This window comes from Phocoena sinus, chromosome 6 (genome assembly GCF_008692025.1).
Source record: "Phocoena sinus isolate mPhoSin1 chromosome 6, mPhoSin1.pri, whole genome shotgun sequence".
NCBI classification, from domain to species: domain Eukaryota; kingdom Metazoa; phylum Chordata; class Mammalia; order Artiodactyla; family Phocoenidae; genus Phocoena; species Phocoena sinus.
In genome coordinates this window covers 93,506,547-93,531,431 of record NC_045768.1, presented here as the reverse complement: position 1 = coordinate 93,531,431, position 24,885 = coordinate 93,506,547, and the positions used below count along the sequence as shown (strand labels likewise).

The window sequence follows — 24,885 nt, the reverse complement described above, 5'->3', positions numbered from 1 at the left end:
CTCCCCGCCCCTCACCCCTGGCCCCCATTCCAGATCTGGGTAAATCTCACCACTTTTGGTTTGGAGCTAACCAATCAGAATGAAGGCAGAGGTATGGCACTGTCTCCACCAGTTAAAAGCCCAGACCCTTGAATAACCATCCTGCAACTATTAAATAAGAGAAACCATTTACAAATATGAAAACCAAAAAAAGGTTTCAGAGACACAGGTCTACTCCTACTGACTGCTGTCAGAGCTGAAAACATAAAGGACTTCAGGAAAGGCACTTTGCAATAATAATCAAGAGCTATGGAAGTTTGCTTTCCCTGTGATTTATACTGAGAAATAATCCAATGATACAAAGCGAGGTGGATGTGTAAAGGCTCTCATTATGGCAATGTTTATGGCACTGATAAATTAGAAACAACAAAAGTGTCCAGTGATGGGGAAGGCCTAAGGGAATTATATTTTCTCAATTCCATGGAACATTATTCAGCCATGAAATATATTTGTGGAGATTATGTTACAAAACAAATTGTCTCTGAAAATAGATTCTTTAGAGGAAAAAGAGAAAGCATTAAATTGTTTCTATGTAAAACTAGACGTGCATATGACCAAGGAATTGACAGGACTATAGAATCCACTAAATTTTTTTTCTTTTTTTTTGTGACTGCGTTGGTTCTTCATTGCTGTGTGTTGGTTTCTCATTGCTGTGACTTCTCTTGTTGTGGAGCACAGGCTCTAGGCACGTGGGCTTCAGTTGTTGCAGCATGCTGTCTTAGTAGTTGTGGCACACAGGTCCTAGAGCACATGGGGTTTATTAGTTGCAGCGCATGGGCTCAGAGGTTGTGTTGTGTGGGCTCAGTAGTTGTGGCTCGCAGGCTGTAGAGAGCAGGCTCACTAGTTGTGGCACATGGGCTTTGTTGCTCTGTGGCATGTGGGATCTTCCCAGACCAGGGATCGAACCTGTGTCCCCTGCATTGGCAGGCAGATTCTTAACCACTGGGCCACCAAAGAAGTCCCTACATGTTTTCTAAATGAATTAATTCTTCAGGAAAAGCTATAATTTATTTTACAAAGGAATATAAAGAAAACTATATGACACTGATGAAAGAAATTGAAGATGACACAAACAAATGGAAAGATATATCATCTTCATGGATTGGCAATTAATATTGTTAAAATGACCATATTACCCAAGGCAATCTACAGACCCAAAGAAATACCTATCAAAACACCAATGGTATTTTTCACAGAACTAGAGAAAATAATTCTAAAATTTGTATGGAAATACAAAACACCCAAAATAGTCAAAACAATCTTGAGAAAGAAGAACAAAGCTGGAGGTATCAGGCTCCCTGATTTCAAACTATATTGCAAAGCTACAGTAATCAAAACAGCATGATACTGACACATAGATCAATGGAATAGAATAGAGAGCCCAGAAATAAAACTATACATATATGAGCAATTAATTTATGACAAAGGAGGTGAGAATATACAATGGGGAAAAGACAGCCTCTTAAATCATGTTGGGTAAACTGGACAGCTACATGCAAAAGAATCAAACTGGACTACTCTCTCATACCATGCACAAAAATAAATTTGAAGTGGAATAAAGACTTAAATGTAAGACCTGAAACCATAAAACTTCTAGAAGAAAACATAGGCAGTAAGATCTTTGACATTGTTCTTAGTAATAGTTTTTTGGATACGCCTCCTCAGGCAAGGGAAACAAAAGCAAAAATAAACAAGTGGGATTACATCAAACTAAAAAGCTTTTGCACAGTGAAGAAAACTGTCAATAAAATGAAAAGACCACCTACTGAATGGGAGAAGATATCTGAAAATGATGTATCTGATAAGGGGTTAATATCCAAAATACATAAACAGCTCATACAACTCAACATCAAAAAAACAAACAACCCAACTAAAAAATGGGCAGAGGATCTGAACAGAAATTTTCCCAAAGAAGACATACAGATGGCCAATAGGCACGTGAGAAGATGCTCACCATCACTAATCAGAGAAACGCAAATCAAAACCACAATGAGATATCACCTCACACCTGCCAGAATGTCTATTATCAAAAAGACAACAAATAACAAGTGTTGGCAGGGATGTGGAGAAAAGGAAGTCCTTGTGCACTGTTGGTGGGAATGTAAATTGGTCAGCCACTCTGGAGAACAGTATGGAGATTCCTCAAAAAACTAAAAATAGAACTGCCATGTGATCTAGCAATTGTGCTCCTGGGTATTTAGCCAAAGAAAACAAAAACACTAATTTGAAAAGATACATGCATCCCCAATGTTCATGGCAGCATTATTTACAATAGCCAAGATATGGAAGCAACCTAACTGTCCATCAACAGATGTGTATATATATACATATGTGTGTGTGTATATATATACACACACACACACACACACACACACACACAAACACACACAAAATGTAATATTACTCAGCCATAAAAATGAATAAAATTTTGCCATTTGCAGCAACTTGGATGGATCTGGAGGGTATTATGCTTAGCAAAATAAGTCAGAGAGGGAAAGACAAATACTGTATGTCATCACTTTTATGTGGAAACTAAAAAATAAAACCAACTAGTGAATATAACAAAAAAGAAACAGAGATATAGAGAACAAACTAGTGGTTACCAGTGGGGAAAGGAAAGGGTGGGTGGGGCAAGAGAGGAGTAGGGGATTAAGAGATACAAACTACTAGATATAAAATAAGTAAGATACAAGGATATATTGTACAGCACAGGGAACATAGTCAACATTTTATAATAACTATAAATGGAGTATAATTTTTAAAAATTATGAATCATTATGTTGTACACCTGAAACTTATATACTATTGTTAATCAACTATACCTCAGTTTTAAAAAGCAAAATTAAATTTTTAAAAAGAAACTATCCTCAGTGCTGAACCATTGGCACACCCAGTTTTCAGCACCCAGGTTTCTCGCCATCAGGTGGCCTGTTACAGAGGATTCCTATACCACAGACATTCCTACATCCAGGGACCTGTGAGGCTGCTCCTCTGCCTCAGGGGCACCATTAGGGACCTTCTGCTCCCTGCCACTTCCCTGAGATTTGCATCCCAAAGGATCCAGGCTGCCACCTCCCCAGTGTTCCTCCTCTTCAATGCCACCATGCTGCACTTGATACTCCTTCCATGGCCACTTCCATCTCTGTCCTTCTTCTCCCCACAGCCCATGTCCCACTCCTGCTAGCCTGCCTCCTCCTCTCCTTTCCTTCTCTGCCTGCATCCTCGAATGAACCCTCTACCTAATGATCTACTGTCTTCCAGCTCATATGTTGGCAGATGAACCCTTTAGAAAAAATCACACCTCTGCCCTCGGGGACACCACAGAGTCATGGTGGGTTCATAACGCTGTGCAGGGATACCATCGCTCTTCCTCAGTAACATCCTCTGTTCCCCTCAGCAGGCACTCTAAGTGTTCATTCTCACCTCAGTTTCCTTACTTAAATGGACCCCTCTTACTTTTTAACTACAATCTTGCCTTTTGTGTTACAGAGGAAATCAGGTGTAACATCCACATTAGGTATAAAAATTTTTTGGCTTCTTACCATGGTCACAGACAGATTTATCCTCACGGTGATGGCTGTGGTCCACTTCCCTTTACCGTGCCCAGCCTGCTCTGTTCCTGGGATGCTGCCCCCTAACTCCCCATTACCAATCTCCTTGGACCTCCGGCTTCCCATGAGTTTGGCTAATAAGAGGCAATCACAAGATGCCAGAGACTGGGGAGAGAGAAACTGGGGTATTTAATCTCTGTTACCTCCGCATCATTGGTTCTACTTCTCTGTCAGCAACTTTATTCCTCCAAAACTATAACTCGTCCTGGCAGCCTTACCTCCAAATTTCCAGCTGGAATTCCACTGGCTCCAGAAATTCAGTTGTCTTCCCATTCCTTCAGCCCTAAAGGTGGGAATGTCTTCTGGCTCTTAGGAATCCCTGGTGTGTTATATTGACTGAAGAAAAATGCACAAGCTAAAAGTTGCGAGTTAAATTTTATTTGGGAGTCTTATTGAGGACTATACCCAGGAGACAGCCTCTCAGAAAGCTCTGAAGAAATTGTTCTGAAGAGATAAGGGAGGAGCCAGGATATATATGAGTTTTTTTGCTGTTAAAAAAAGATGTAGTCAAACATCAGAAGATTACTGCTAATCACAAAAAACAGACTTCTCAATGATTTTAGTGCTTTTCTGTTTTTGAAGGTGCAAGAATCTGGATTCATTGAAATTGTTCCTTGATATATGCACTTTAACTCCAAGGCACAGAATGTTTCCTGTTTTTCTCCATCCTGAATTCCCCTTAGGGTGCACAGTTGGGCAGCTGCAGTGGCTAATAGCTTGATGCTTATAGAAATGGTACATTCCTTGTCCACAGTCACCATCCTTTGGGCTTCCTTAACCCCATCTCTGAAAACATGTCTTCACTAAGGCCTCCTCCTTGAAACCACCTGTTTCCTACTCAACCCCAAATGATCTGCGCCCCCATTCCTCCCTGTCCCCACCATCCTTTCTAGGGTGATAGCTCCACCTCTCCTCTTGACCCTCCCTTTCTTGGATCTCCATTTCTCCCATTCTGTTCTACTCTAAAGCCCTCACCTTTACTCTAAACATGCCCGTAACTCTTCTATCACCTGTTCTATACTCCCTGCTGTATTTCCAATCATTGCCCTATATCTTCCCTTTTGTTGCACTTAGTCTTCTGAAAAGTATAGTTTTTTTCATCATCTCCCATTCGGTTGGCACCATCCTGTGACCTAAGTGGCAGCCCCTCCATTTTCCTGCTAAGGTGTTGTGATGGGTAATCACCGCCTCCATAGGTGATTCTCAGCAGGTCCTTACTTGAGCTCTCTGAGGCTGTGGTCATAAACATGGGTTTGGAGTCAGACAGAATGGCCAGTTCCTAACCCTGTGTGGCCTGGGCACATCTCATAACCCTTCTGATCCTCTGTTTCTTTCTGTGTAGAATGGGATGTAAACTCTATCTCAAGGTCATGGGATTGAAGGAGATAACGGGTGTGCATCACTTGGCACATGGGGATGCTCAAAGAAGTTATGACTGCCACTGCTGCTCTTATTCACCATCACTGATTTTCTAGATTTTGTGGTTATGGCAGCAATATAAAATCAATATGCTTTTAAATGAATAGATTTAAAAAGAAAAACTGAAATATTCTGGAAAGGCTGCCTGGCTTTCTCGAGGCTGACTTAATAATGGTTTCCTTTTTTTCTGTTTTTGTCTGTGTCCCCAGACTATGAAAATTTCATCCATCATCCATCTTTATGTAGTCACAGGCTGATAAACTCAATACTCGGGCTTTTGGGATAATGTCTAAAATAAGCAGTAACCCCCCAGTGAGGGCCCACAAGGCTGTCGGGGGCGGGGGAGCGGGGGGCTTCTTGGCTGGGCTTGCAGCTTCTATTTTGCTGCTAAGAAGCCTTTGGGATGTTCACTCTTAGATTATGTATCTTCTTACATGTGGTAAATTTATATTGCTATTTACATTTTAAAATGGTCAATTTCCCTTTACTTGCTTCATCATAACAAAAGAAATAAAAGTCTCCTGTTGGCTAAAGGGTAACATTGTAGCTTTTTTTTTTTTTCCTCCTTGGAGACTCAGAACGTGCATGCCTGTTCTATACTCCTTTCACAAAAAGAATCAAGGGCGAGGAGCCTAGGTTTGAATGTGCATTCACTGTACATTCATAATAAATGCTGAACAGAATGGCACATTCATGGTTGCTCCTTGATGTAAATGAATGGCTGAATGAAAGTTTTAGGGCACAGCTCACTTCCAAGAGGGCAATCCTGTTCACACTCATACCTATCCAATGGTTCTTGAATTTCCTTGGAAAAACTAGTTTTTCCTCTCTTTGTAACAGCGGTCTCCTTCCTCCCTGCATCTTTGTAATCAGGCTGGCTTTTTTTTTTTTTTTTTTCCCACACTGCCGTTGGATGAAAGATCCCGCCTTTGATTGAAATGGAATCTTCCACTATTGAGCAAGCTTTTGTTGAATGAGTCATCAGGGCGGATGCTCATTGGCTGAGTCCGCTGGAACCAGGGGATTGCCTGGCGCCGGCTGCAAGGCCCTGCTTCATTCACAGAAACGCTGGCTCGCTCGCTAGCCCTTTCATTCACACAAACAGCATTTCATTCACATTTTGCTGTTTTTGTCTGCTTCTAATGAAGATCACGGTTTGGGAATGATAGGGCAGTTTTGCTTTAGATTTGGGGGGACTTGGATAACCATCACCATCATCTCTGGGGTGTGCATTTGCTGTTGCTATGCCAGCAAGGGGAAGGAAAAAAATGAGTGCCATGCGGCTGCTCGGCTAGGCCTGCAGCCCTGGGAGGGGGGCCGCCGCTCCTCTGCGCTCCTGCTTCCCCGCAGCGGGCCTCACCTGGCCCGCCATCAGGGGCACTCCTTACACCTTGTTCCATAAAGCTCTTCAAGGCTCGGTGCCTCAAGTGTCACATGTCTAGTCGTGGGTGTGAGAAGACTCAGGGTGACCTGATAACATGCTAGAGGTAAATTCATTTTTTGCACAGAAGTAGCCGGGAAACTTGGACAGGGAGCGTTTTCACTGTGTCGGCAGCTTCTCTCAGTAGACAATGAAGACCGGCAGAGCCCATGGTGACAGGGGTCAGTGGGTTTGCGCCTCCGTAGACCTTCTGGGGGTGGTGGGGGGCAATGCTCTGTTCTGCCTGACAGGAAGGAGGCCTGTGTTTTTCACTTGCAGCCCGTGTCTGACTCCTGAAGATAAGGCATTTTTCTGCGGATTTGATGTGTAATGAGAGCAGCTGCATTTTTTTTTCCGTCCTTATTGCAGGGTTGCAAGCAGCAACTAAAGGGATATTGAAATGTATTTGTAGTGTTTTTAGGCATTTTTCCAGAGCTTGAGCACATTCAGTTGGAATAAAGCTTCAAGCACAGCCCCCTTTTTGGAATGGATTTCTGGAGCTTGTTGCCATTCATCAAAGAAGCACTCTTCTTTTTCGGAAGTAGGTTTTCAACTTAACCCTGGCTGAGAAAGACTGTTGTAAATTAGCAGGGAAGAGACCCTCACTGGCTCTGGGCAGAAGTTCCTATGCAGATTTTTTTTTTTTTTTGAGGAACTGCATTGCCACAAAGGCACTTGTCATGGCTGCTCTGTTGATTTGAAAAGAAAAAGTACCCTGGAAATTGGTATTTTATGTTCACCTGGGAGTGAATATTTCCCCTTCTTCTTCTTCTTCCTTTTTTTTTTTTTTTTTTTTTTGGCTATTTAACAATTCCTGCTGCTTTCCAAATCAGAATTCATGAGGATCCGCTGAAGATCTTATTCTTAAAAATCCTTCGTCACATTTTAACGCTGCGCCGCCAGACACTTTTCCAGGCTCACACAGATGGGCTGAACAGGGAAGAAAAAAAAAAAACCTAGCATAGAATAATGGGTTTCAGAAAGTTCATCTGATCATCTGAAGGAACTGGATTTACCTCTGGCACAAATACTGAGGGGGGTCGGGGGATGGGGAGGTGAAAATCCAAAGGTTGGAAGGAAATATCTGGGAAGGTAGAGAAAGGAAATTTGAGAATTGATTGGCTCTAGTGTGCTGTCAGTGGGTGTATGTGGTTTTTTTCTTCTTTTTTTCTTACTTTTTTTTTTTTTTTTTTTTTTTTTTTGCTACAGGAAGTGATTTGCAGTGCTCACCGAGCCTTTGTTGAGAAGGGTCTCCTCTCGGAGTGAGTCATGCTTTTGCTGTGAGCAGCCCCAAGCAGCTGGGCGCTCATCAGAGGAAACTATGACTTTTGCAAAGCAAACGTGCCGCCCTCAGCAGCCGAGTCCGGGGCCGGGGCTGCGCGGCCACGGCCGTGCGGGGTGTTAGCGGTGGTAGACCGGCGCCGCTGCTCGCGCCCCCCAGCCGGCTGTCCTGGCCGCTCCGTCCCGCCCCGGGGACCACGGCTCGCCTGCTATGCGCGGCAGCCCGCGCCGGGGCCGGCACCTGCAGCGCCCGGGCGGATGCGGCGAGCCCACGGAGGGGCATGCTTCCACGCACCAAGTACAATCGCTTCAGGAATGACTCGGTGACATCGGTCGATGACCTTCTGCACAACCTGTCGGTGAGCGGCGGTGGCAAGGTCTCGGCGGCGCGCGCGGCCCCGGCGGCGGCCCCCTACCTGGTGTCCGGAGACGCGCTGCGCAGGGCGCCCGACGATGGACCGGGCAGCCTGGGCCACCTGCTCCACAAGGTGTCCCACCTGAAACTCTCCAGCTCGGGCCTCCGCGGCCTGTCGGCGGCCAGGGAGCGGGCGGGAGCGCGGCTCTCGGGCAGCTGCAGCGCGCCCAGCCTGGCCGCCCCGGACGGCAGCGCGCCCCCCGGCCCCCGCGCCCCGGCCATGCGCGCCGCCAGGAAGGGCCGACCAGGCGACGAGCCGCCGCCCCGCGCCCCGCACGCTAGCGACCAGGTGCTGGGGGCCGGAGTCACCTACGTCGTCAAGGTGGGTGCGGGCGCGGGCTGCCGGGTGGGAAAGCCCGGGCGAAGGGGCGTCCGGCACAGTGGGTCGCCTTGGAGGCCGGGAGGTCACTCCTTCGCAGTCAGCTCGCCTGGCTGCGGCGACCCGGCACAGCAAAAGCGCCCGTTGCGCATCCATTGGGAGACGGTTTGAAATCGGTGACCTCACTCTGTCCTGGTTTCCCTTGGCTCCGCTCCTTTGGCATGCCTTTGCCACCTCGCTTTGCCATGTGTCCGGCCAGTACCCCTCTCCGCATGGACCACTATCCTTGGAAACTGTGCATCAGGCCTACCTAGGGTACAGTGAACATACTTGGAGGAACTGGGCAGCCCCTGCGATGAGAAAGGCAGGTGGTGTCACTACTTCTGCTGTGTTTGCCCCAGGCGGCAGGGTAGGTGGTTTCATTTCTGCCACAGCAAGAATTTCCAGCTCCTTTCAGTGCAGGCCAAGTGCTGTCCTTGCTTTATACCAGATGGGTCGTACTTTCTTACCCAGCTTTAGTGTCTGCCTTTCATTCCATACCTAACTGTGTTGGTTAACAGCAGCAGAAGGAGAATTTGGGACTGTTTTTCCTTGGGGACTGTAGTCATCCATTTAAATAGGCTAAAGAGAGCTGAGCCACAGGCTGGAAAGGAGATTTTTTTCCTCCAACACAAGGAATTATACAATCACGCCGGATGTAGTCCACAAAATTCTTCCCTTATGCAAGTATTCTATGATATTTAAAGAACAAATACTCAGCCGCATTCAACCGGCCTGCCACATGCTCATCATGTCCTCCTGGCTGCCGGGCAGTAGAGAGCCACCACAGCGCTCTCCAGCTGGGCAGATAGCCTACAGACAGGGGGAAGGGGTCAAAACTACACTATTTCAGACCGGTCACTCCAAGGCATGGCTTTTTGTTTAAAAAGAAATGAGACTCAAACTCTGTCTCCAGTGTCGTCAACCCCATTGAGAAACCTGCAGGCCATCTAGTCAATACATACTGGCTACAGATCCAGTTTAAAAATTCTACAGATCACATCCCCAGGGAAAATGTTGTATCTTGGTAATTTTGAACCAAATATTAAAGGAAACAATTAACTTTGTGGATTATCTTTAACTATCTAAAAAGTACCGACAAAGGAATATGATCATTAGTATTAAACAGGGGCCTTTTCTCCTTTTGAAGCTGCTTTTTAATTTCATCTTCATTCTTAACTTCTGAAAATGGATTAATAATATATTTTACAAAAGGGATAAAGATCAGCATAAAGTATGCACAGCAGGTTGAGTTTATTATAAAAGAATATTCTTCTTGTATTTCTTCTTTAAATTATATAACCAGGAGCCAAAAACAAAAAGAAAAAAGAAAAAAACAAAACCAAACAAAAATCCCTGACAACTCTGGGGTGAAGAGGTGATGCCAGAGTGTATTACGTGGCATATTAGTATAATTGCTATCTAAAGAAAAAAACAGCGTACGTTTGAAATAGATGGATGTTGGCAAAGCTTTTTATACGTGTCATGTTGCACATGGAGGGTAGTTTCCAAATGGAGGGAGAATTTTCAAACTTATGCCTTTAAAGTTTTCCTTATAAAAAAGAAATCATTCACTTTGCTTAGGGCTTTACTCTTGCTTTTTGAAGGATGAAGGCAGACATCCAGTTCTAAATGTCAGTTGTGGCTGAAGAACGATGAGCAACTAAAACTAGTCTGTTCTGCTGGGCCATTAGGTTGTGACACACCCCGCAGCAGTAGCAGCAACACTCAAATAGGCAGAAGGCTGGGTCTGCCCAGAGCCTTCTGAATTTCAGGTCTCATTGTTGTGCCATGAGACTGTAGTAACCTGGGGGCATATAGCACGGCCCGGTCAGTGCCCCTTGCTGTGGTCTGGCCCATCTTCAGTGTTGAATGGCGGCAACATAGGACGCTCAGGCTTCCCTGGAGAAGTTTGAAATCACACAGCAAAGGAGACCAGACACTAAAGGACAATTTCTTCTGTGCACGTTTGATTCACAATATCACGTGGCCCTCTGTTGGTACACATTTCTGAATTGCCCATGTTGAATTTAGAACCATGAACTTATTCTCTTGAAAAATCACAAAACTGTAAAAAACTTAATTTGGTATTATTTGCTGACTTGTAAATAGTTTTATTGGTATCCTTACTTTAAAAGATCTCTGGTAGATAGAAAGGGGCAATCTTTATAACATGCCTGTAAGTCAGCTGCAAAATCTAAAGGCTTAGGGTTTGGGAAAGAACGTCTTATTCTCTTTGATTTAAATGTATTTCTAAATTAAGGAAAACCCCCCAAATGTTTTCCAGTTTCCTGGAAGATTCATCTGCTGTATAATTATAGATTTCTTGCCTCATAGAAATACCTACCTACAGACAATATTAAGATATTGCACACAGATTTATTCTTCAAAAATATTTTAACGTAATCTACTTACATGAAAGTGGAAATTGTAAAATCCCGAGGTCTGGCTGGTTTTGATCAATTAGGAAACATCGAACTATTTGAACAGCAGGTTGTAATATTAATTAATGAAGGATTTAAAATTTATAAATAGAAGTACCTGAGCAGCAGTAGAATTCCAAGCTCAGAGCATGTTTAATTCGTCCTTCATGCCATCACTTGAGTCTGCTTTTAATAGCAGCATGAGGGTATGCAGATAAGGAAGAGTCCAGGCAGCCTCCAGGTTTGTATTTATTTACATCAGGAGACCCCACTGGCAGCACCTTTGTACCTGCCTAAGTATGCCTGACACTGGGTTTTTTCTTTTGGTGACACAAAAGGGAAAGGACAAGAAAATATGCCCTTTATAGACAGAAAAGGAGCATCGTAACAGCAAAGAGCAATGAATATTTTCATTACAACCCTATTTTAAAACTATTTTAAATTTGAACTTGAAAGGCCTAGAGAAATACAGACAAGTGTTGATTACGCTGCTGCCCACTTTCAAATTCTATTGCTGGCAAAGTCCAAGCTGGCAAGGAGCCTGAGTGCCCATGGGGGCTGATAAGCGTCTTTAGCAGGTCCCGAAGGCGCTATTTGGGTGTTCCACCTGCAGATTCACAGAGAGAACAGTTTAGGAAGGGAAGATAGACATGAACAGTTGGGAGTCAGTTCTTAAAAACAGGCACTGGCTGAGATGGGGTAGCCATTTGAAGACAAGCGTGGTCTTGAGGTTCAGCCTTGACACCTCCCGCCCCCCAGCAGTGGAAGGCAATACTGTGTGGGAGGTACCTGGGCTAGCTGGCAGCCCTGGGGGGGGTTACCCAAAAGAAGGGCTCTCTTTACAGCACATCACGCCACAGACTCAAAACAGGATAAAAGTTACCACATTTAGGACTGACCTGAGTGCCCATGGCAAGAATCAATAGGCCCAAGTGTTCGCTGATCACCAGCAACACAGTGAGAAAGTAGGTTATGTGTCCATAAATCCCGTGATGCTTCCCTCAGACAGCTGAGGTTTTGGTCTGCAAAGAGTGTTATATCTTTACTGATAATAGCTCTATGATACGAGCTGTTTACAGGAGATTTTAACAGAGAACTACTGAATTATTTCCTGGTATGCAGGATTGGTTTTCTTTTGGAATGAAGTCTTGATTTTACAAGAGCTCTTTAAAAATATTTTGTTTCCCCCATTTGCAAATCTGATGATATTTACGGTGGTATAAATTATTCATTTTATTTATAAATGTTCTATTGCTTTTTATAGATGATCTTTATTATTTATTTATTTATTTATTTTTTGCGGTACGCGTACCTCTCACCGTTGTGGCCTCTCCTGTTGCGGAGCACAGGCTCCGGACGCACAGGCTCAGCGGCCATGGCTCACAGGCCCAGCCGCTCCGCGGCATGTGGGATCCTCCTGGACCAGGGCACAAACCCGTGTCCCCTGCATCGGCAGGCGGACTCTCAACCACTGTGCCACCAGGGAAGCCCTAGTTGGTCTTTATTAACTGTACTCTAAAATTTATTCTCAGTTGGTAGTTTTTTCACTGTCTTTAAAAATATTTTAAATCTTTTTCTTAGCAAAAATATCTAAACTTTTTTTTTCTTAACATTGTGCTCTTATGATAACTGTGAGCTAAGGTCATATTAAACTGTCATCAACAAAGCTATTTCAAGTATAGCCATGATATATCATTATGGTGAGACTGATTGAATTTTGCTTTAATTTTAGATTAAAAAATTGTTCCTTGATGTAGAATACAACTTTAAAAGTTGATTTTTTTCTTAAAATTGTTGAAAAATCTCATAAATGGGTGACTTACATGTAAATTGTCTAAATCGTTTGAAAAACAGTTTAAGAAACTTGAGATTAATAGACAAAATTACTAATTTGATCTGGACATCTCTTTTTTTATGTGACACAAGTATAATAGATGCATTAAATGTGTGTGTGCACATATACACTACATCACACATACACCACACATGCACACATACATAGCCCACCTCCCCACATATACCACACACACACACATACACATACATACCCTATCCCCCAACATATACACACACACACACCACATATATACATACACACACACACACACATATACCCTGTCCCCCCACATATACACACACACACACCACATCACACATACACCACACACACACACACACATACAACTTGTAATGACTTTGGACAGGGTCGTTAGAAAATAGTAAATGTTTTATTTCCAGAAATACCTGATTATTTCATTCATTGCTTTTATATTCATGTTTAAGAGAAAATAATTCCAAAAGATAAGCTTTTGATGAAACTTTAATCTCACAAAGAATAGACTTCTTGCTCTTCTACGCTACCACTCGGTTCTGTCTTTGAATATATGTCATGCTTTTGGGGAATACATGATAAATATCATTGAAGCAAAGTAGTGGTAATGGGACATTTGGGCAGCAAACATGTAAAACATGTAAGAGGCTGGCTTTCCAGCCAACAGGCTCATCCTGAAGGGTTTGTGAAGCCTGCAGCCCCTTGCTTGGTTGTCGTGTCTCCCAGCAGGGACGTGGCCTGGATGTGGAGGGTCTGGGGGGCACCTGGACACTGGGACCCCAGATCCACTTGGCCACCTCAGAGTGTGGAGCTCAAGAGGTCAGCCCGCCTCTCTGGACCTTTACATGGGGCCGCAGGAAGTAGAGGGTGGGCTGAGCACAAGCTCAGCCAGGCTCCTGTGGCATGGGGGAGGAGGCGGTGTCATGGCTGGGGCAGTTCCTTGCTCCTGCACCTCATGCATCTGGAAGAACGGGGCTTCTGGGCTGCACCACTGTATCAGGGTGTGCTTCTCCGGGCAAGGGCCAGACCCCATGGTGCTGCTGCCCAGAAAGTTCTGTGGGGTTCAGAGAGAAGCACAATGAGGATTCAGCATTTTAAATGAAAATACCCAAGGACAAATTAAGTTAAATGGAATTACTTAATTTAGAAATAAGATGGTTTCATGAAATTGACTTATTTGTAGTGAGGTTGATGGATCTAGAGTCTGTCATACAGAGTGAAGTAAGTCAGAAAGAGAAAAACAAATACCATATGCTAACACACATATATGGAATCTAAAGAAAAAAATGGTTCTGAAGAACCTAGGGGCCGGACAGGGGTAAAGACATATGTAGAGAATGGACTTGAGGACACAGGAAGGGGGTAGGGTAAGCTGGGGCGAAGTGAGAGAGTGGCATGGACATATATACACTACCAAATGTAAAATAGGTAGCTAGTGGGAAGCAGCTGCATAGTACAGGGAGATCAGCTTGGTGCTTCGCGTCTACCTAGAGGGGTGGGATAGGGAGGGAGATGCAAGAGGGAGGGGATATGGGGATTATATGTATACGTAGAGCTGATTCACTTTGTTATACAGCAGAAATTAACACACCATTGTAAAGCAATTATACTCCAATAAAGATGTTATTAAAAAAAAGAAATAAGATAGTTTCATATGAAATGGAAAGAAATGATCAGTTGTGCATATTTCCTGGGTAAAGGACAAGAAAAAAATTAGAATTTTAGCATAAGAAATCTACAATATGCAGTGGATAAAGAATGTCTTTATGGTGAGAGGCATTAAGTGTAAGAATGGCCTACTGAGTAGGTAGATGTTAACTCTGTGTGTGTGTGTGTAAGTGCACAACAGGATGGACGCTGACCGTGGGGTGTGTGTGTGTGTGTGTGGGTGTGCAATCATACAATAATCTTACAAGTTGCTTTTGGTCCTGCAAATTCATAAGTATTGATTTTCAGTTGAGGTAAAGAAACAACAAATCATTCTGTCCCCATGCGGTTTTGCCTCTTCCCTCCCCCCCACCAGGGTGGCATGCTGCTGTGTGTCAGTCTGTGCCTCCCAGCACTAGGATTGGCGAGGTTTCCCTAAAACAGAACAACACTAGTTAAACTTGGAGGGTGGGGGGGCCAGGAATCTCCATGAGAACCACTGGATTCCAGCAAGATGCCATACCAAAGACTGAGTTTCCATGGTTCAGGCAATGCTGTGCTCTTCACCTTGGTGGGCAGAAGGTGCCATGGGCACCCCTGATACGCCTGGGAGGAGAGGAACAGTTGCTGCTCTTCTTGGGGAGCTGGCATCCCCTTGCATCCTCTTGACTCTGTGCGGTGCCTCAGCTTCGGATCAGCCTCTGCTCTTGCTTGGCAGATGATGGCAGCTCAGGGCATCCATGGTCTTTGGCCCTCAGATTCTGGGCTCAGACTTGCCTTGCCTCTCGACAAGAGAGGTCTGGCAAGTTCTACCACCTTCCAGCGGAGATCTGGGTTTCTAGCCATGATCTCATCTCCTGCGGAAGCTGTAGAGAAACCTAGATGCCGGGAGAGAAGCTGCAGAGAAGAGAGAGCTGAGGGACTGGAGCTTCACCTTATCACTGGTGTTCCTGATGCCCAGTGGCATCAGAATATCTGAAACCCCTCAAAGCCAAGGCTTTCTGAGAAAGAATGTTCAAAGAGCTTGTTGTTACGACACTGCTTACTTTATTTATTATTATTTTTATTTATTTATCTATCTATCTATTTATTTATTTATTTATTGGCCACAGCATGTGGGATCTTACTTCCCTCACCAGGGATCGAACCAGCGCCTCCTGCAGTGGAAACGTGGAGTTTTAACCACTGGACCACCAGGGAATTCCCAACGCTGGCTGCTTACTTTAGACTTGTAGCCATCCTAGTGTGTCATTTGAAATGTGTAGTTTTCCTAAAGTGAAGGCCCCTCAGAAGAGCATTTCCTCACTTCTGTCTATTGAATGGGCAGAAAAAGCAGCAAAGATTTCTTTCTAAATTTTAAGAATTTAAACTTGTATCAAACCTGCAAACTCAGTGGAACTTGACTTTCACCCAACTTCCCACCAGTAGTGCTCTCTGCTGGGATCCTTCTGACAATTAAATATAATTGTTTGGCATTCTAGAGGGACCAACAGACAAGGTTCAATCCTATTGCTTTTTGCTTTGCAAATATTCAGCATTTCTAATACTATTTGCCCATATAGAAACCTGTTTAAAAACATCTTGAAAAACCACAACACAGTTCTAGTTCTGTTGATGGAAAACTAGCCCTAGCCTGGTTTTCAGCAGAAACACTATAAAATCGGGGTCCCTTATGCTTTCCCCCAAAGAGGGAGTAACAATGCTTTTACCTCTTGGGAGAAAACAATGAAAACATAACTGTTTTGAGTGTTCTTTGTGTGGAAGAGCCAGCCCCTTTCACGACACATCAGTCCTCCTGAAGGTGGATGCAGGGTATGCACGCATCTCGGTCCTGCTGGGACCAGTGGGCTGCACCATGTTGGATCCTGAAGAGCCCTTTACCTCCTAGGATTTGGCACGTCCATCTCACTTCCTTTCCCTCCGGACCTCAGTTTGGACCCTCTGATCTTCCTGAGCACAGGCCTGTTCAAGCAGAAGTCCCCACAGCCTGCTTCCGCCAACACTGAATTATTTCTAAAAGACAGGAATGATGAGAGGGACAGGCAGAGAAAGGCAGCCTCCAGAGGCTGGGACTTGTCTTCAGATGGGCCCCAGGGCCCCCAGAGAAACACGGTCATGGACTCGAAAGGCAGAGACTGAACAGCCACCTTCTCTTGCTGGCAGCAGAGATGTCACTCTTGTGATGTCACTCACCTGGTTCTTTTGTAAACTTTTCTTTATAAAATGTAGACATTTGCTGTGGAAATTTTCAAACATACATACAACATACAAAATATATCAACATTAAAAAAAAGAGAAGGGCTTCCCTGGTGGCGCAGTGGTTGAGAGTCCGCCTGCCGATGCAGGGGACACGGGTTCGTGCCCCGGTCTGGGAGGATCCCACATGCCGCGGAGCGGCTGGGCCCGTGAGCCATGGCCGCTGAGCCTGCGCGTCCGGAGCCTGTCCTCCGCAACGGGAGAGGCCACAACAGTGAGAGGCCCGCGTAACGCATAAAAAAAAAAAAAAAAAAAAAAAAAAAAAAAAGAGAGAAATGATCTAAAAGGTACCCGGTAGCCAGCTTCTACAGGTGTCAGCTCACAGCCATCAACACCCCTCCCCCGCTTCCTGAATCCTACAGAGCTGGGGGGGTTCCCACATCAGCACTGAGAGAACTCAAGGTTCTGATGAGTAAGTTGCAGGATTAGGCTTAATAGCGGTTCCAAGTCTGGCAGAGCGCGGTCAGGGTCACAGGCCCTGGAACATCCCTGCATTCGACTTTGTGGTCCCCGAAGCAGAGGAGGTGGGCCAGCCTCTGTGATTTCTCCTTCAGAGGTGATGACATTGGGATTCAGGAGATGCCTCTGATGGACACCCCCAGGGGATGGGGTGGGAGCTGTACCTCCACACCCACCCTGCTCAGGCTCCCCTGGACTACCCTACCTCCTGGCCCCGGTGGGTTCTCCTGTAGCAACCAGATGATCCTTTTAGGAACAGGTTTTCTCCCAAACTGTTTTTATAGTAGTGGATTAGTCCAGGGTCTCCAGAGAAAGAGGACCAATAGGATGTGCATATATATAGAAGGAGATTTGTGATGAGGCATTGGTGCGTGTGATTATGGAGGCTGAGAAGTCTGCAGGGTGAGTCAGCAGGCTTGAGACCCAGGAAGAGCCAGTGTTTCAGTTTGAGTCCAAAGGCAGGAAGAAGCCATTATCCCAGCTTGAAGGCCATCAGGTAGGAGGAATTCCCTCTTTTCCCAGGAGGGTCAGTTTTTGTTCTCTTCAGGCCTTCAGTTGATTCGATGAGGCCCACCCACATTAGGGAGGGCAGTCTGCTTTACTCAGTCTGTCCATCCATTTGAATACTAAAGTCATCCAAAAATACCCTCACGGAAACACCCAGAATCATCGTTTTTTTTTTTTTTAATTGCAGGTCTCGGTGACTTGTTCTTATTAATTAATTTATTTATTTTTGCTGTGTTAGGTCTTTGTTTCTGTGCGAGGGCTTTCTCTAGTTGTGGCAAGTGGGGGCCACTCTTCATCGCGGTGCGAGGGCCTCTCACTATCGCGGCCTCTCTTGTTGTGGAGGACAGGCTCCGGACATGCAGGCTCAGTAGTTGTGGCTCACGAGCCCAGTTGCTCCGCGGCATGTGGGATCTTCCCAGATCAGGGCTCGAACCCGTGTCCCCTGCATTAGCAGGCAGATTTTCAACCACTGCACCACCAGGGAAGCCCCCAGAATCATGTTTGATCATGTATCTGGGCACCCAGTGGCCCAGCCAAGTTAACACGTGAAATTTACCATCACAGGCTGTACACAAACTTTTGGAGTCTCATCTAGAGTGGCCACTAGCTGACTCAAACACTTAAGGAGATTCATATTCTCTGGAAGAATGGAGATGAGAGTAAGAAATGACAAAATAACCTGCCTGGAAGAGTCTCAGGTTCCTTTACCATTTCTGTGGGCACCAAATGGAGACACCTTTAAAAATTCCTCAAGCCTAACCCTCAAACTAAGGTCCTGGAATACGAGACAGTTGAACTATGACCTCTACTCACCAGAAGAGCTGTGAAATAGGTCTTTATAGGACCAGTGGTAATAGTGTGTGTCTGTGGTTTGTATACTTGTCCAGAATGGAGGCTGGAACGGCCTCCTGCACCTGATGAATGATGGTGTCACACCTAACGTCATCATTGGAGGTCGTAACAAGTTCACTGGTCCCACTGGTCTCACTCCTTCAGGACTGCCCCCCTCCAGACTCTCCTCCTGGTCCCTGAGCTGGAGACACTGCTATTTTATGGATGGTTATTTGTGAGGCGGTGGTGGCTGCATGATCTAAAGGACTGAGCTGTGATTTTTTCGCTGGAAGTAGCAACTCCTGTAATAGATAATAACCTTGTTTGCAGAGAGACTTATTTACTCACGTGGGAGAAGAAAATAAAAGTCATCAAATGATGGCCAGGAGAGGGGATTCTGATGTTCCAGTGTGGCCCACAAACTCCTGTCCTTTTATTGCAAATACCCCCCCACCTCCCCCTGCCCCAACCCTCATTCCTGTGCTATCTGTTGGTTAAGGCTCCCAGGGCAGGGCTATGCGGGGAAACGTTAACACCTGGCTTTGTGAACTAAAACGTCATGATTTATAGGGTTTGCCAGTTCCTGTGGTATAAATAGTTATACCCTGCTGCCACTGGGAGGTGGGAAAGGATGTGCAGTAACACAGCTTTGCAGAGTCTTAACTTCAAGGGTGTGGACGATAGTAACATGTCACACAATGATTAGCAAGTGATGAGTTTTGAGTATTACCTTTAAAAAAATATAACTTATTTTTGTGGACCTCATCCTTAGGCTTCTTGTACCTAAAACAGCTTCCCCTCCAAGCATCCCTTCTTCCCTCTCCCACCCCCTCCTTCCTCATTTCACTTTCTCTCACCTTATTTACACCAACATGAGACAATTGGCTTCTCCCGATCTGCAGACAGTGTCTGGAAAAGGTTCCTTGGTGATCCCCTAATTATAAAATCAAAAACTCCTTTTCACCTGGTGCTGTCACCTCACAACCTTTCTCCCAGACTCCCAGCATCTGCTGTGCAGGTTCCTCTTTATTTTTTCTTATTTCTGATTATTTGTGAACAGACTTACCCTCTACTTATTAATTTATTCCTCCATCAATATACTAATCAATTATTTCATTCAACTAGTGTTTATTGAATTGCCATTCTGGGGTAGCCCTGTCCTAAGAGTTGGGGATAAAGAGGTGATTAAATAAGCATGCTTCCTGCTCTTTCAGTGTCAGTAGTAGAGACAGATGAGAGAAAATACCAGGAGATCACATTGGTAGTGAGGATACAGAAATCAAGATTGACTTCTCTGAGGAGGTGATACAGAAGTGGAGCCCTAGATACCCAGGAAAATGGATGGGATTGGTGTGCAGGTGTTTTTGTGCGTGAGTGTGTGTGTGCATGCATGTTTGCTGCATTCTAGGAGGAGGAGATAGAAACTGACAGTATCCAATGTAATTAGTGTATTGAGTCAGGGGGAGGGTACCTAGGAGGTGGCCCAGCACCAGGCAAGTGCAGTGGGAAACCACTGGAGATTTTCTGAAAGATTATTCTATCTTCTGTGGGGAGAACAGATTGGAAAGGCAGAAATGAAAGTAGAGGCAGTTCGGAGACAATTAGGAGGGGTGAAGGGGGCTTGGACCAGTGTCATGTGTCAAAGGGCAGTGGCATACATTGGGCTCAGGTCTGTATTTCTTACTGACCATGCAACATACCCATCCACTGTTTCATGGCCTCTTAAATGAAACAGGTCTCAAACTGAATTCATGACCTTTCCCACCTACATTCTGTTCCTCAGTTAATGGTGTCACTGCTCACCTGCTTCCCAGACTCGAGACCTCATCGCCATCCTTGAATACCTCCTTTTCTTAAACTTATTACATCTTTTCAGTCACTAAACTATCATTTCTGCTCAACAGGGTTTCAAATCTTTCCCCTTCCTTTTGTCCTGATTCATGCCTTCACCATTTCTTTCTGTGATTATTACAATAAACTAACTGGTCTTCAGATGATTCCTTTGGGAAAGACTCTTCTTTTTAAATTGGCTAAAAAATATAATATAGTCTTACTTAGATGTTTCAAAGTTTCCCTTCAGCTGCTTTCCCTTCTAATTTTCTTCCTCTCAGAGGTAATCACCATCACCTGTTTGTTATTTATATTTCCAGACACACACATACACACTTATTTTTCTTCCTTTCTTTTATCTTTTCTTTTTCCTTTCTGTTTCACAAAGCAAAGTATTCTACATACATAGTTCTGTGACTTGCTCTTTTCATTTAATATGCTTTGGAAATCTTTCAATATTAGTACCTATAATTCTGCTTCATTCTTTTTGGCATTTGCTTAATATTCATATACAAGGAGGTGCTAATACGTATTCAGTCAGTTCCCTATTGTTAGACATGTAGATAGTTTCCAGTTTATCACAGATTGTAAAATAATGAACATTCTTCTACATGAATCTTTCCATTTGGGCAAATATTTTTGCCTGTGTGTACAATAAGTTTTAGCTAATATTAACCTTTTCTTTTCTTATTACATTCATGGGACCTAGAGTACAGTAATCAATTCTATTGGTGAAGGTGACTTTTTTATTTTTAATTTTTTTAAAAACATCTTTATTGGAGTATAATTGTTTTACAATGGTGTGTTAGTTTCTGCTTTATAAAAAAGTGAATCAGCTATACATATACACATATCCCCATATCTCCTCCCTCTTGCATCTCCCTCCCACCTTTCCTATCTCACCCCTCTAGGTGGACACAAAGCACCGAGCTGATCTCCCTGTGCTATGCAGCTGCTTCCCACTAGCTATCTATTTTACATTTGGTAGTGTATATATGTCCATGCCACTCTCTCACTTTGTCCCAGCTTGCCCTTTCCCCTCCCTGTGTGCTTAAGTCTGTTCTCTACGTCTGTGTCCTTAAGTACGTTCTCTACGTCTGTGTCTTTATTCCTTTCCTGCCCCTAGGTTCTTCAGAACCATTTTTTTTTTTAGACTCCATATATATGTGTTAGCATACAGAATTTGTTTTTCTCTTTCTGACTTACTTCACTCTCTGTATGACAGACTCTAGGTCCACCCACCTCACTACAAATAACTCAATTTCATTTCTTTTTATGGCTGAGTAATATTCCATTGTATATATGTGTCACGTCTTCTTTATCCATTTATTGAAGGTGACTTTTTCACTTCTGGCTACAAAGTCAGTCTTCTGTACTTATTATAAAGGAGGACACTTACTATTATATACACTTTTACAAGTTAATAAACATTTCCTATAACCCTAGTTTTCCAAATGAACGTCCAAATTAGTTTTCAGCATTTGAGATAAATATATATTTTTCACCCTTTTTCTATTAATGTGGTGAATCATTTACCTTTGTAAAATAAATATCTCTCATCTTTCTAATGAAAAGTTCTCTGTTGCTTGCCTTTGCTTGTAGAAGTCAATCCAAATGTCTTATTATGACACACAAACTTTCCTGGTTTGGCTTCAGTTTAGCTCTTGAGCTTCATCTTTTGCCCCTCAACCACCAGTATTTCAGCCACATGAAACAGCTTGTTTTCCCCAAACCAGTTGCAACTCTGGCCTTAGCTCAAATTCTCCTGCTCTGGGCCCTTTCTGTTCACTCTATCTTGGTCTGAAATAACTCTCTGTTAGCTTTCAAGACTCAGCAGCAGAGTGTATGAGGCAGAGTTAATGATCACTTCTTAGGATCTCCATAGCCCTGTGGGTTTGTCTTTGTGTTCATTGACTCAATCCATGCTAAGTGGGAACCTACTGGATGCCTATTGCTGGGGCTCCTGAGAACCCAAGATGAATTAAATGGTCCCTGCTTTCAAGGAAATCATTCTCCAGAGGGGGCTTTACAGATGTGTGATAGAAGGCCATGAATTGTGGAAAAGGAGGTCAGCTGGCTCTTCCCAAAACTTCCCTGGGGAAAGAGCCAGTGATAAACACTTAACATGTGAAGAAGGAGGAATCAAGGTGACTGTAGGACACTGGGGAATGTGACAGAACAAAAGAGACTGGTGAGGAGGGTGACCTGTGGGCCTATTTATATATGGTTGGTGATTAAGAATGTAACTTCAGAGAGGCACATTTTGAACTCCATTCTGTTTAAAAATCCCTTGATGATTGTTCTTTCCATGAACTGGCATGTATGACACAGCCCACCCAAAGTCTTTACAGGCTGTTCCATAGATGAGAAGCCTTATTAGCAGACCCATGAATTTTGTTTTTATTGCTCTTTGTCTTTAAAGCTAATTATAGAAGGGTTTCAGTAAGAGAATCAACTTTAATGATAGCCATGAATAAGCATTATTAAGGTAAAATATTGTATAGCCAAATGTCACCACGACGTTTCAAAACAGAAAGCTAAACTCCTGCACACTTCCACGTGCCCCCACCTTTAATTAAAGCATGTGGATTTATGAAAAAGAATGAGGGAAAATGAGTATCCACAAGTACTTTTTGAGGGCTCAGTCACTTGCCTTGTCCTGTGGAAGGTATTGTAGATTGTGAAAGAGGTACAGGGTGATTTTCCGAAAGGGACCTGTGATCCAATTGAGGAGGAAAAGCTGCTCCATTTTAAAAAGAAAGAAAAAAATATCATGTTTAATAAGGTGCTAATGGCATGGTGAGAGATTGGTGGTGGCTGGAGTTATCAAGAAAGGCTTCTCAGAGGGTGTGGGATTTTTTTTCTGGGTCCTGAAAGATTGTCCAGATCTGGGTAGGTGGAGGGATGGACGATGTTCAAGCAGGAGAACCAGAGTGAGAGACACTTTGGAGGTGGGAGTGGGCATGGCATTTGACGGGGCGGTTGCGGGGGTGGGGGGAAGACATTCCACTGCAGACTGGCCACAGTCAGAGGGACGCTGAGATGTTGGCTGCCATTTGTCGGTAACAGGGGCTGTAGCCCCTTGGAGTCAGGATGCTGCCTGTTCCATGGGGGAACCAGTCCATTCCTGGTCCTTTTTGGATTACACTAGGCAACCTCCCTCCATGATGCTGGGAGCTGGAGGTATATTTCCCTCACTTTCTCCTCTCCAAGCTAAACATTTCTCACTCAGTCAACAGTCCTGATCTCACGATATCCTGGATTCTCTTATCTGTTTACGTCTTAGTTTGTAAATTACATTTAAGAGATTTTGCTCATGTAAAGAATTTGGTGGAATTGCTTGGGTTGGTGTATATTCTGTTTGTAGAGTTTTGTTGTGTCCTGAGAATAATTTGGACCTTAGTTCATATGCCTACACGACAGAGATAAATTCATCTTTGTCTAAGATACAGCTGCTCCTTTTTTCAAGAAAGGATGATAGGGTTTTCTTTATGGCTTATTTGTTATAATCTACAAGCAGATGATTTTCAGAGTCACACTTCCTTTTATCTAAAGGCTCAGTGTAAACCCACCTCTGCCCTCCCACCCTCCTACTATAGGCCACTCAACAATTGAGAACTTCCAACCATCAGCCTTTGTCATCAAAACTCAGAATTGCAATTAAGAAGGCCAGTGGAATCATCAGTGGGAATAATGCCACCCACAGAACAAAGTGAATGTCCCGCAATAGAGTGGTGCTATAAGTTCTGATGCATTCAAAACCATGCAGTAACATACAGACATTTAAAACAGTGAGTTAGAATTTTATTATGGTTTATTGGAAAAGAGGCATCTCTGGCTGAGAAGAGCATGGTGCAACGTGTGTGTAATATGAACTAATTCTTATAGTAGAAATGAGTACAGAAATGCTTGTATATATCCATAATTATAGATGGAGATTTCCACAGCCCAGTCTGAGCAATTGATAGGTTACTGTGCTTAAAATTATCAAGGATATCCAAAGCTGAACATCATAATCAACCACAGAATCTAGTAGACATCCATAGAGTCCTCCATGAAACCACAGCAGAATAAACATTCTTATCAAATGCCCATGGAACATCTACCAAGACAGATCATTCCTCAAGCCATAAAATAAGCAAATCTAACCAAGTTTAAAATAATTGGAATCATACAGATTATGTTCTCTGACCACAATGGATTCAAATTAGAAAGCAATAAGGAAGGACAGCAGGAAAATATCCAAACACTTGGAAATTAAGCCACATGCCTATAAATAATCCATGGGACAAAGGACAAATTTCAAAGGAAATTTTAAAATACATAGAATTGAATGAAAATGAAACTACATCATATCAAAATATGTGGGACGCAGCTAGAATAGTGCCAAGAGGGAAATATATAGCCACAAATGCTTACATTGGAAAAAAGTTCTCCAACCAATAATCCAAGTATCTAGCTCGACACTATAAAAGAACAAAATAAAGCCAAAGCAAGCAGCCATAAGAAAATAACAAAGATAAAAGCAAAATCAATGTAATGAAAAACAAAATCAATA

The 24,885-nt window shown here is 43.7% G+C and overlaps 1 protein-coding gene across 1 annotated transcript in view; it reads left to right on the top strand.

The window, feature by feature from the left end:
- The first annotated feature begins 7,826 nt into the window (after positions 1–7,826).
- The window catches only part of SHC3 (SHC adaptor protein 3), a 142,446-nt gene continuing 125,387 nt past the window's right edge, over positions 7,827–24,885 (top strand). The window contains exon 1 of the mRNA XM_032635428.1: positions 7,827–8,507. Coding sequence (XP_032491319.1) covers positions 8,052–8,507 — 456 coding nt within the window. The 5' untranslated portion in view covers positions 7,827–8,051. The remainder of the gene's footprint in view (positions 8,508–24,885) is intronic.